Source organism: Lipophrys pholis (assembly GCF_963383615.2).
Source record: "Lipophrys pholis genome assembly, chromosome: 11".
Lineage (NCBI taxonomy): Eukaryota > Metazoa > Chordata > Actinopteri > Blenniiformes > Blenniidae > Lipophrys > Lipophrys pholis.
Genome location: NC_137631.1, coordinates 25,691,514 through 25,705,065, shown reverse-complemented (window position 1 = coordinate 25,705,065; position 13,552 = coordinate 25,691,514). Strand labels below are relative to the sequence as shown.

At 41.9% G+C, this 13,552-nt stretch overlaps 1 protein-coding gene across 2 annotated transcripts in view; it reads left to right on the top strand.

Annotated features, from left to right (window-relative positions):
* The first annotated feature begins 1,098 nt into the window (after positions 1 to 1,098).
* The window catches only part of fgd4a (FYVE, RhoGEF and PH domain containing 4a), a 53,133-nt gene continuing 40,679 nt past the window's right edge, over positions 1,099 to 13,552 (top strand). The window contains exon 1 of one of the 2 annotated variants that reach the window (XM_080475078.1): positions 1,099 to 1,468. In XM_080475078.1, coding sequence (XP_080331204.1) covers positions 1,357 to 1,468 — 112 coding nt within the window. In that variant the 5' untranslated portion in view covers positions 1,099 to 1,356. Of the gene's footprint in view, positions 1,469 to 5,661; positions 5,761 to 13,552 lie in introns of those variants that run through there. The other variant, XM_080475079.1, reaches the window with a different exon arrangement.

Below are 13,552 nucleotides of genomic sequence, written 5' to 3'. Positions count from 1 at the left end.
TATTGCTGTCCTGAGGAAAATACGTTGATTCAAAAACTTGCCTTAAGTGAAGCAGCTTTAACTAGTTTCCTTTTTGAAAGTCACCTCATGCGCTGTAGATCGGGCTTCATTTAACAAGTTCAAATATATGTGCAAAGTGTTTAAGTATCTGAGTTTCACTTACGTAGTACTGGTTAGGAAATTATTCACAAGCATTGTAAAAGCACAATTATGCAATTGTGGTTTGGGATATCAGCATCAGTCTTTGGTTTTGGTTTCGGATTTCCCCCAAAGAAATAACATATCTGTAGGGCATTTGGAATTAAAAACAGTAAGCAAAATCAAAAATATTCATAATGACTCATTTGAATAAAAAAAAAGCTTATCCTACTCTTATGATACATAATAAACCACGTTTAGACATGAGATTATTTCTTTATAGTAATGCTTCTCTGCAAAAGAAGGAATGACTTACAGAAAGCCTAATTTCACCTTCATATGGTACCAGATTTGTATTTCTGTAACTTTTCTTTTGTCTTGCTATACACCGAGTGTTTGACAGTCCACGATCCGGGATTAAACTTCATCCATCTCCAGTTTGCAGGTTTGATCCAGGTCACCACTTTGGCTCCCTGAGCATGAACTTTGACCCACACCAGCTCCCTGGACTAAATTAATGTGCAAAAAGTTTTTCCCCAAGAGGATTAATAGAGTTTAGTTTACATGGGCCCTTTTCTAAAGTTTTACATTTCCAATATTGGAGGAGTCAGCAGTCAGGGAAAAACTATTTCCTATTGGAAAAGTTTTTGGGAGGCAACCCATATTATTAGGTTTGTGGCTCATGTATATGTATATATTGCTTATGTTTGGAATTCACCTACATTTTTGCACCGTGTTTCTCAGTGTGCACCTGATTTTTATTTTTATTTTTCTGTAGGTCTATCAACTCTCAACGTTCTCTTTAACATGATAACAATAACTAAACGTCTTTGTTACTTTTTGCACACACACACACACACACACACACACACACACACACACACACACACACACACACACACACACACACACACACACACACTCAGCAGTGAGTCTGTTGCATCAGGACGCACGGACGTTCTGGAGGCGGGCGCGGCTGGGAAAACACCAGCGCGTTAAAGGTGACATTTGGAGGCAGATTCCTGCATCGTTGTTCAACTTTAAATGATCTGCGCTGCAATGTGACGGCAGCGGTTTGATTTATCGCGTCACACTTCCGACTGTGCGCATGGAGCAGCCGCGGCGCAGCGGGACGCGGCATGAGGGGAGAGGAGCGCGTTTGTTTAAAAAGTTCTTCTCGATTACATTTTTCGCTGGACTTTCACCTTAAGTGTCCGAATGCTCGAAAGACCAGAGGTTTTCAGAGAAATGGACGGCTTCAACAGAGTTGCCTTTCGTCGGAAACAACGAAGTTTGGATGTGCAAGAAGAAGACGACGACGAAGAAGAAGGTGCGTTGACCGTTTAGTTAAATAGATGGCTTTCCTGCTACTCCAATATTTGTATTAATGGTAATATGTATTCAGGCGGTATGTCTCAACGTTTTGCACATTTGACAGGAGTCCGAGGGGATTTTTTTATTTATTTATTTGACTCACTGTTCTGACTTGTTGGCCATTACGCGTCCTGTGAATCAGCCTCTCAAGTGTTTTTGTCAGGATGGTTGGGAAAACGTGGAATAACCAGATTGTTAAAACACCAACACGCCTACATCTGAGCCCGTGTTTACACACTTCCCCTGACTGCTCAGCGGCCATGAAGTTGTTTCAAAGGGCAAGCCCCTACCTGTTGTTTAACCATCAGCATGCTGCAGGGCGCATGTTTTCATTTGGGAGGAAAATCAACTTACAGGAATTCACAGAGGAGGAATAACCCTTAAAAACTCAAATCTCACTACTCTGATCTTCAATCTTTAGCCTCGGCAGACTGGTTGCTATGCTTGAAAGTACCAGTTTTGCTTTTCCTTTTTTTTCTCAGAAAACCAGAATCCAGCCTGTCAGAATTGCAGTGAGAACACTGCCAGGACATGACCTACCAGGAGGCCCTGCAAGACTTTGTGTTATCTCGCAACTCTGCAGAGTGCTTGTCCAAACATGCATGCAGCTGAGGACATGGTGCTGGAGCTGCAGTTTAATGTGAACTTTGTTCTGTGCTACTGTTCAGAACAGACAGTGATGGTTCCTTCTCCCAGAGCAGCTCCAGTCACAGTGAGTCAGTGAGTCAGTGAGTGAAATTAACACAAGCATTTCCACAGATTTGATCTTCTCGTGTCTCACAGTGCGTCAGAAACACATCATATTTATACCCATTGTATTCACTATCACTGCTGTCCCTTGCATTACATAACAGGCTGTTCTCCCTGCATTCTTTTATAACTATAGATAAACTGAGATAATAAGCAGCCGAAGCTGATATTCCAGTGAAGCACTGACTAATGCAGTGATTGAGAGGATCTGACAGGTGACTAATTAAGTTAATAGGGCCTCTTTAAAACATCCTTTGTTCTACAAAACAAGAAAAATCTATTGTTTTTCTTTTTGTGTGTTGACCTTTGTCCCTATGTCTTGCTTATCCTTGATAAAGACTTTATATGATCATTATATCAAGACTTTGTCCTGTCATGCTCTTTTTGTGTATTAATACTCTGCTTTTCCCTTCCACATGAACTTTGGATGGTTCTATTCCCTCGTGAACATTTAATAGCCATTTCTTACATTTGACTCTGTTCAATGAGACATTTTATGCTCCCATAATTTTACTGTGCCCGGCTGATCCTGCATTTCATGGACCACAGATGTATGCATTTCCCTACTTTTAAATAACGAGCCTGCGTGCCCGGGTCAGTTTGAGAAGATTCCACTGAGTGGTTTGAAATGGGCTTTTGGGCCATTATCTATACTGAGGTATTGTAATACTGTAATGTGCTGTAATTGATGTTTGTTTTGATTTTCTTCTGGCCAGACGATTGTTAGCCACCCTGCCTCGCAGTTGGATGTCTGTTAACCACATTAGATTGTCATCAGTGTCCTCCTGCGTGCATTGTTTTGCTGGAGGCTGAGGTTCAGCTGGCATCTTCAGAGTGAGACACTGAAACCCAAATGGAGGCGGAGGAACATGACCGCTGTCTCCATTAGTGTGTGAGTGAAGGGGTGATTTTCACTAAAAGTCTGAAGCGCTTTCAGACTGCAGAGGTGAAAATGTGCTGTGACAGAGGCATGATTCTCCCTGTGTCTCTCTCATGTGTGAAATCGGACGCACAGAAAGTGGCCACACAAACCGCACGTCCAAACTGAGTTGATTTAGGGTTCGAGTGTGTCGGGATTTTTTTGCTGATGTTACTGCGTGGACAGCTGCATCAATCCACCGACAATGGAGCTGATTGTTTCTGTGTATGCTGAGGTAAGAGCAGTGGGACTGTATGAATCAGTGGCTGTGTGGCTTGCTTGCCTGCTGTTGCTGATATTGTTTTGCTGTACTGATGCCCATTCATCCAGCACTGAACCCCCTTACTGTCCAACACAAGCTTTAGCTCACTACAGACAATAGTGCTCTCCCTTGTGCAGTTTTTAGTTCATGGTGGTTCAAGGATAATATATATATTTTTTTTTTCTATGTCACGCTTTGCTGTTCCACATCACTGCAAGTTACTCATCTACTGTAGTTCCGGCTTTGGAAAGGCATAAATGATTTATAACCTTTGTTTTATTTAAATTACACTTGAATCTCAATCTAATATCTCAAAGGGTACTTTAATAAAAATCTGCACTGGCAACTACTTTTATGTTCCCTCCATTGTGCATAGTTCACTGAAACATTTGCAACTCAGTAAAATAGCGATTGTTTAACTGAACTGAACTCCTCCCGTCATTGTTTAAGCAGGTACCAAAGTTAAACTACTTTAACTTCTCTTGACCATTACGATCCGAAACTGACAGAATCAAGCAACTGATCATGAATAAGGACAATCCAGACATGGAACTTTTGGGGATTATTTTTTCAGCAAATGAAGATAAAAAACTATTGAGTGATAAGTCTGGGAATCTTCATTATGTGGCTTTATTGACTTTCACAGCTTCTATGTTCCACGGTGTTCAAAGGTCAACGCTGTCCTCATCAGTTAGTGATTAAAATAGAATTGGAGCGAGGATTGCGACATCCCTTCGGTTCCTCTTTGGGATTTGCTCTCCTGGTGTTTACGTCGTGTCTCAGACTGTTCGTTGCACACGGAGGTGTGGTGGAGATTACAGGTCACAGCGGGTATGAGCCAAACTCAGCAGGAAATGGCCAATTCATTTCTGTTTGTGTAACGCACCTCAGCAGTTCTCACATGAACACAGGCTGAGGAGCAGGCTTGAGGTGCTGGTGCAGATTGCAGAGGCTCCAGCAGGGGGTGCTGTATGCTCATGAATGTTTTGCCTATTGGCAAAGCGTTGATCTGTGTGAGATGTTGACCCTGACCCCTGCAGATAAAAATGCTCCTTCACAACAAATCCATGTTCACTTGATCCCACATCAATTAGGAAAATGAGCAACATGATGAACACGATTGGGTAATAAAGGATAAACACGCCTTTGTTCTTTTTATTTGTCTCTTTTTGCTCACAATACGATTGTTTTAGTGAATTATCATTTGGAGTTATCGTAAACTTAAATACATACCAACACAGTTCCCATTATTTTCTAAAAACAAATCAGCAGGACGTTCCTGCAGGGAAAAACAAGGAATCTAACAATGAGCTACTTTTAGACTGTTTGTATTGAAAGATGTTAAATAAAGGCTTGTGACATTTTCCCATTTTGGTAACCGGTTGTTTCTATATCTGAGCCTTTCCTTCAGGGTCGCCTTGACCATCGGTGGAATTTCTCATTTATTTTAAACGTGTTGATCATTTACCCTTCAAACTTCATCACATAAACATGTCATGCTGTCACACGCTCTCTAGATTAAATCTCATTCCTCCCAAATAAAAAAACAAAAAGCATCAGAATTATCTGCAATGTGTTCAGCCAGGATACACTGTTTTTCTTTCCATGGTCCGGCCGGTGCTTCCTGGCTGCAGCGTGACTCGTTTCCCTCTCTCGACTGGCATTGTGAGCCTGAGAGCTTCTTCCCAGAAAGCTCCTGTACTGTGTTACTGTTCAAGCTCAGACACCAAGACTTCAGAACCTGAAGACGCCGGATGCAAAAAAGTGGTCCAAAAACTTTGAGGAAGGAATTTCACAAAGAGGAAGACGTGGCGATGTTGACCTTTTGCGAAATCTCGGGCATCCGTTCTGCAAGAGCCCAGAAAGACGTCAAGTGTTTGATGGCAGGAGGATTCATCTCTCACTTCTGTGCCGTCGCTCCTTCGCTTTGAGCGGCGCGGTGCAGGTCAGCGTCCCGTCAGGAAGTCTCCTCGGTCGCCCTGTGTGCAGAGGAAGAGGAAGGAAGGAGAGAAAGTTCTAAACAAAAGTGTATTTTAGGATTTCCACACACGGCATGGACTACTTATCCAGGGGTTACCGGAGGTCCCGTGCGAGACTCGTTGCCTCGGGTAGGTGCTCCTCGCAGGCCGGATCACGCTAGAGAGGCTGCGGGTTTTCATCATCTAAATAGATGCATTAGACAAAAGAGCTTTGTTTTTACTTTTTTAATTTTTTTTCCGAATTAAAGAAATTGGACTGAAAATGAAACGACGCCGCAAGTACTGGTTTTGGAGGCGGAAAGGTAAAAACTCAAAGATGTGTCTGCTCTGCTGTTATGGTAAGATCTGGATTCATTTGAATATTCACAGAAAGACACACCTTTCCTGAGGATGAGTTGAATTTGAGTTGCGTTTTTAAAGCAGGGGTGTCGAACAGATTCCAGTTCAGGAGCCACATACAGCTCATCTTCATGTTGGGTGGGCCGGACTGGTTAAATAGTGCCATAATAACCTTTAAATGCAAACTTTCAAGATTTTCTTAGTTGTGGCACAGAGATTTTGTGAATAAAATGCAAAAAAAAAGACTTTTCCACAATACGAGACAATCAGTACAGATAGTGACAACATTTGCAACATAAAGCAAATCTTTTTATGAAACTTTCTGGAGCAAAATACCGTGAAATGTACAACAAACTTCTCCCAAATGGATGTTTTTACAAACTAATCCTGGCAACATTTGGTTGGTGGCTCGGTGGGCCGAATTGAAGCACCTTGCAGGCCTGTTTTAGCCCAGGGGCCTTATGTTTGGCACCCCGGTTTTAAAAGTTACCCTGCCCATCTTCTTCCACAATAGCAACTCCCATGATTCATTCCCTGCTGGTCCGTTATCTCAGTTTTTGGCTGGCATCCAGCTAATCCATACCTAATCTCTAATTCCTGCAGGCTTTCAGGATCCAATTTCTAATGCTGCCATGCTTTTGCTCCGTCCTGTCGACCGTTTACTGCGTCGCTGTTCGCTCCGACCATGTGGCTCGTGAAAACGCTACTGCTCCGCAAAACGAATTACCTTAAAAGCTTCCTCCCTTCTGCTGTGTACATCTGTAATTCTTCATTTAATGAGGTTTTGTTAGCAGTCAGCGGTTCACTAACACGAATGTCAGCGTGCTGAGTGTATTACTTGTCATGTACAGTGAGTGTTGATTCACGGAGCCGCTGCACTAGTTTCCATGTGGACCGGCCTGCCGCTGTGGAGCGACACAGCAGCGAGCGAGAGGGCATTTAAATCCACCACAGTGGGGTGAAAAAAAAAAAAAAGAGGCGGTTTTGTTCTCAGAGGCCTGGGAACCACTTCCCCCCTCTTAAGACCCTCGTCCAACCACTCTGGCCTCTTGGCAAAGGTCCCCGGTGGCCCATTACCCAAACTGTGTGCATGTAGTTGTGCATTGGAAATGAGTACGTGTGCTGAAACGTCGCAGCTTCCTCTCGGATACTGGTGGGTGAGTTTGGGTTGAGTCGCTCTCATTTAGTGGAGCGAGGAAACAGTGTGAGGCATTCTGCTTTCATTCTCATTGGCAGGAAGGAAAAGGCTGGGAACACCGGCAGGCCGGCCTCCTTTCACCACGCTCATTGTTCCAACGTGGGAGACGGTGTCCAAACGCAGGGACACGACTTGTCAGTGTCACAGCATTACCTGTATGGTTGGACTAAATTTCTGTTGAATTGATATTGCGGGGACCTGAATCTTTCATATTGTGTCGATTGGTTCAGGAAAATGTATAAAAAAACAAATAGAAATTCTCCAAATTCAACTAAAACAAATAAAAGAGTGAAATAATGAATTTATGAACTAAACGTTCATTAGGATTGCACCTTAAAATTGTCGATATTCTACCGTATAAAACAATGGAAATACTGTTTCGACTTAAGAGTAACAACCTACCTGGCTGTGTTCAGAATTGTTGACCTTAAGAGAAGGAAATCATTATTCATGAAGGTTTTGGATTTTTGGACCATGTAGCTGACAGCTAAATTATTAAAGATGGGGTTGAAATTGTGTAGTTCAAAATGTAATGTTTCAATTTATCTTATATTTTACATAAGTATATATTACGTCGAATGATTTGTTATTATTAAAAAAAAAATTGAATTTTTCTTATTTAAAATATTCTGGAATATCTCATCTTAATTAATTGTGCAGGAAAAGGCAAGAAAAACAAGCTATAGTCTGCAGACTTTTCCTTGTCTGGTTCTTATATAATATATATATTTTTTCTTTTTTTGTTAAGCCAAAATGAACTGGGAAAAAAACATTACTTGGGCTTGGCGTCCTTATGGGGGCAAACATCGACTCCACACAAATGAAAAAAAGCACAAGATACAGTTTAATGTTGTGATTAGGAGCATGATAACAGTTCTAGTTAAACAAGTGCAGTTGGACTTTTGATTCTTTTAAATCTGCAGGACAGGACCGTAAGCCAATGAAATGTCCACACAAGGCATGAGAACACAACGTGTGTGTGAAAGTGTGTGCTAATGATTATGCTCAGGTAAATAGGGTGATTTATAGAAATCCAAACTGTCCTTTGAGTTCACTGCAGACCTAAAGATCAGAGAGACAAATCACATGTGCATCCATTTGACTTCCACTTCACAAATTCATGATTTTTAAACACAATTATATCTGTAATAGTCAGTTTAGTCTACTTGCGTTCATGAAGGAATGTCACATATGTGTGTTGTTCAGGCTTGTGCTCTGTTGTTGTTGTTCCACTGGAGGTCATGTGTTTGTTACTGGCCACAGCCACCGTCAGCTGTCCAGCTCGATGAAGGATGTGACTGAGTTATAATGCTCAAGAGCTCAGTGATGGCTGTGCCAGTCTGTCCATCTGTCTCTTAACAGCCCAGGAAACTGTTTCACAGCTGTCCAACAAGTGAGTCAATTTCACCACGAACATGGAAATATATATATATTCATGGCCCTCGTTTATGATTTACATATTTTTTTTTTTTTCGTGTCATTTTTGGCGAGTACTCATCTCCTCTATAAGTATTAACCCAATTCTTTTTTTTTTGTAACAATGCTTCTGGTTAGGAAATCTTATATCATTTGAAAGAACTGATCATTTCCTTTTTAAATGCTTCCACATTTGTACGGAGCATAGATTGTTGAGTATAACATTATCCTCAATGTAACAGCGGACAAAATCTTTCACCCACGCACAATACTAAAATACATAGCGGCTGTAACAGGAAATGCATGCAAATCAGCCACAGACATTAATGTCCCCATGAGAATACACCTGGTATTTTCTGTATTTGGATTATATTCTTGTAAACCTTCTCATATTTGTCCATTCCACCTTGTTATTGTGCTTTGTATGACGACCATTGCAGTTTGTTTTTCATAATTACTTCCTTATTATTTCTTTATGGCTTAAAGGAGACATATCATGCTTTTAAATCCTTCCTTTTTACATATAAATCATACAGTTGTGGTCTATATAAAGCGGAACTGCCATGCTTGGGTCTGAATTCCTCATTATTATAGCTCCACAGGCCCCTTTTCAACCCCTTTTCTGATGTGCTTCTGAGAGCAACTCGTTTTGGTGCGGTCTCTTCAAATGCAAATGAGACACTTCATACCCCTCCTCCTCTCCAGGTTGCAGAGGTGACACTCGGTTCAACTCCACCCTGTTCGGCCATCTTTGTAGTTTGATAGAACATATACAATTATCTAGCGGCGCAGAAACTTTATATTCACACATTATTTACAAAATGTCAACAACGGAAGATTTGTCCATCCAGCCATACATGTTGGAGCCAGAGTCGGACCCGGCGGAGCGAGATGAAAATGACGATGATGCACCTGAAGAACAACGTCTTCATATGGATGTAACGCAATGGTGTGTTACTATATTTACACTAACTTCTCCATCCATGCCCACTACTACAATACTGCCTGTATTACGACTATTTAACACAGAAGTTACATTATAATCTAAAACGAGCACACAGCGCTAACATATGAAGACGGTGCAACTGCTAATGCTAACAAAACAATGACAGGGACGTCTTATCATCACACTTTTTTAGCGTTATATACAGCTTACCGAAGTGCTCTGTTCGTCGTCTCCATAGATAGAAGGAACTGACCGCTCAATCAGACCAAGTCTTTCGGCAAATCCTTCTTTATACTGGCGGAGGTTGCTGAAGCAGTCGTCCTTAAAGTGATTCGCGCACACAAAAATGACCTTACCCACAGATGTGGGTACATTTCTGTGAAAAATAAAACTCAACCAGGCACTTCGAAAAGGTTCTGATGCTGGGAGACGGTGTAACGAAGCTTGTGGGTTACTACATCCAACAACCGAACATTTCGACTTATCCTCTCGTAACTTCGGTTGGACTACAAAATCGCAGCGAGAAACAAAAATGGCGGATTGCTCGAAGTGTCGATGTCCTAATTTGGCAGTTCCGCTGAGAATACTGTGACGTCATTGTTCAAAAAACGTAATAGAGAATAGAAAAATCGAAACCGATCGCAAAATATGACCAAAACAGAATATAAAGATATCAACGGAGCAGCTGAAGAGACTACTTTGAACTTTTCTGTACTTCTAAACACTCTAAATATACAACAAAATTCATTTAAGGGCTAAAAAAGTGGATTTAGCATGATATGTCCCCTTTAACTCAGATTTAAAGGTCTTGAGTTATGCTGTGAGTTGAGTGTGGGAGGCTGCGTCTCGGGGGGGCGGGGGGGAAACCAGTCTCAGGTAGTCATGTGGAGATTATAATGATCTAAATTTAGTTATGCTTTCTGTTGCCGTCTTGTGAGTGTGGTTGTCAATCCGTTCCTGGTGCTTCCTGCAAGAAGACAGTTTTTTTTATTATATTCATTCTTTATCTCACGCAAACCTTCTAGTTCTTTCCCCTTCATCTGACTTTTCATTTCCTCGTTGTTCACGCCGTTGCTCTCGGTGCACTGGAGCCATGACATGATGCTCAGATTGTTTTGAAGACGCTCGCCCATTCACTCACTTTGATGCGCCTCAAGCGCTTTGTTATATCGTCTATATGTTGATTGTCTAACAGCTGAACAGGAACCACTTCTCGTGTTTTGCAGTTGTACACTTGCACACAGAATTATGCTCTTACAGAGAATACTTTTTTCTTTTTTTTTTTATGATTCCTTCTACACATTGTTTTCACACAACAATATGAATGAACGACCAATCACAGAGCTCCTTCATTCCTTTCAGCCTTGAAGATCAAGATGTGACATGAGTTGAATTCCGGCTCGGCAAAAAATCGATTTCATCGATTTATCGAATCTCTGGCTAAAAACGATTTTTATTTTACAAATTTGAGTCTTTTCCCCTCCCACAGTTTTTGTGGGCTTCCGTAGCGGCTGTTGCACTTTTGCTTAAACCTGGTTAAAGCTTGAATTTATTGAATGACAGAGCATGATTTACTTTTTATTTTGGGATTGTTTATATGCGTTTTAACTCTGAGGACAATCACAGCGATAAAGTTGCACTTTAGACAATACATCTGATGTCTGCAGTCCTTTTTAGGTGCATTGAGAAAAACAAAAATCCAGCCCAGCCCTAAGTTGAATGCTGGTTTCCTGGAAGGTATGTTAACTTCCCTCTGTTGCACAAATCATTCCTCTCTTCCTGCTCAGCATGCCACGCATACCTTTCACTAGTTAGTCAGGTTAATTGTATTGTCATTGGAAAGCCACAATGTGACGAGGTCGCTTTAATTTTAAGCGTTATTATCTGATGGAATAATAAATAGTGGATATTCCTCCTTCGAGGGTAAAACTCCTGGATTCACGCGCTCGGGCCACTCCTGCTCTTCCTGGCGTAGTCTTGATTATGGGCTTTAAAGTGGTTCAATGTGTTCAATGAAGCAGCGGCTACACGCCCTGTTGTGTCATCGGTTTCGTCATTGTCATGGTTGGAGACAACTTTGGTTGTGAAGCTATAAACCTAAGTGAGAAAATTTCATACATTCAAATTCATAATTGAAATACATTCTGGGTCAAATATGGCCGTTTATCTTAGGTGATTTGAGTGGAGAAGGGTCCGGCCTAGAATCTGTTCATTTGTGTTTTAACAATTGTTTTGGGTGTCAATAAGAAGCATTTTTTAACAGCATAAATAACTTTAAAAGTGATGTGAGTGACGATAAACATCTGGATGATGTGGTGGCTGCTGTCAACCGGCTCTTAAAGCCAGGAGCTGTCAGGGGCGGTTTTGCTGTTGGCCACTAGAGGGCTTTCTGTCTAACGTACCATCAGCAATGTGCTTGAGCCTGTGGGACAGCCTGACTTCTCGTTTAAAAAAAAAAGGTGCTACTGATAACAGCAGAATTTACTTTTAACGAGTCCTGAAAGTTTGACTGTGAGCCAGCTCGTAAAACAACACAACCCTGAAACTGAGGCAGATAATTGAAATTCAGCCGTCATTAACTTTACTGTGCACATCTGCACTTTTTCCGTGTTGTGACATAGAAAAACTGTCTTCTCTGAAGGAAGCCTTGGATATTTGAGTGGATCAAACCTGATCTGTGCTGTTGATCGACGTGTGACTGCCCTGCTGGAGTGTTGGCTGTTTGCCAAGATGTGATTTTCAGAAGCACTCAAGAATACTCATGTTTTACCTCTACATGCTGTTTTCATACAAGCACATCAACGATATGAACAATGGCTGATCCCCTGTAAGGTCTACAAGTACATGGATGTGTTGTACACATTCTCATATCCAAAGACAAACACAGTCGATGTTGAGCTAACGAACAATAATGGAGTACTAATGGCTCCAACTGATGCCTTTAAACTCCTATTCTAAATTCGGGGTGGATTATAGTGGGATTTATTCTGTGTTTACTGCAAGGAGAGATGAGTGAGATAAGGTGAATAATGGGAGACGCTTCAAGGCTGTCGTGGGTTTTCTCACTCCCTGGAAACTAATTATTTAATCAATTTACTGTCTAGATGAACTCTTACTTTCTGTGGTAATATCTTTCTGTCCGTGATCCACGTTGCTTGATCGGCATTAATTTTCTTCCACATTGTTGGGGTGTTTTTTTTTTTTTTTTTTAGGCCTTGATTGACAGCAGGCATAATGATGTGTGTGCCAGGATGATTATGGGAACCAATCCAGGGCGGGCTGGAGCTGTGACGCGGGGGCAGATGCCGACCCGTCGCCTGTCGCGCTGTCATGACAGATGTGCCCTGCTGCTGCAGAGACAGGGACTTGGCTTCTCCACCTTGTTTGACGTGTCTTTGTAGCTTTTGTTTATTTGTGCGTGTGTGTGTGTGTGTGTGTGTGTGTGTGTGTGTGTGTGTGTGTGTGTGTGTGTGTGTGTGTGTGTGTGTGTGTGTGTGTGCCAGTAAACATGCATGTGTAATAAGTGATGTGGGTTTAATTAATGATGCGTGTGGGAGCCCCCCCCCCCCCTCTTCTAATGCTTATAGAGATGTGGTGGGTAATGGCCTGCAGCCGTGCTGCTCTCCTCCCTTCTTCTTTTCTTCTGAGGCCAAATAGAGAAGAAAGACATTGATACTGGTAGGAGAGAGAGAGAGAGAGAGGAAGAGAGTAATGGAGAGGTAGGTGGATGAGACAGGGGAGATGTGGAGACGATAAGAAAACGCCGGCTGCAGCTGTGGCGGCTGAAGAGAGAGAAGAAGAAAAAAGTGTGAGGTGGGCAGTGTGTGGCGAGTGGGCGGAAGGTGGTGAAGCATTAGACGAAAGGGAATTTATGCACATAATGAATTATGCTACATGCTTGGAAATATCAAAAAGGCCAAGCAAAACGCGTGAATTTTTCTCACTTTTCTACATCAAAAAGATGCCGACGGGGTTGACAGCTTGAATGTGGAAAATAGCAATGAGATCCCATACAGCTGGAGAAAGTCTGTCTGTGTCAAAGTTTTTTTTTGGGGGGGGGGGGGGGGGTAAATCTCACGGATAACCTGAGCTGAACTGTATGATTCTGTGCTGAAGTTGCAACGAGCAGCATTTTTATAGTAACTGTTTAGACGCTTTTTATGGGGAAGGTTCTGCCCGCAGCCCGTCTGTGGGAAAAATCTTTCATTATAGATTTTATTACTCCCGAATT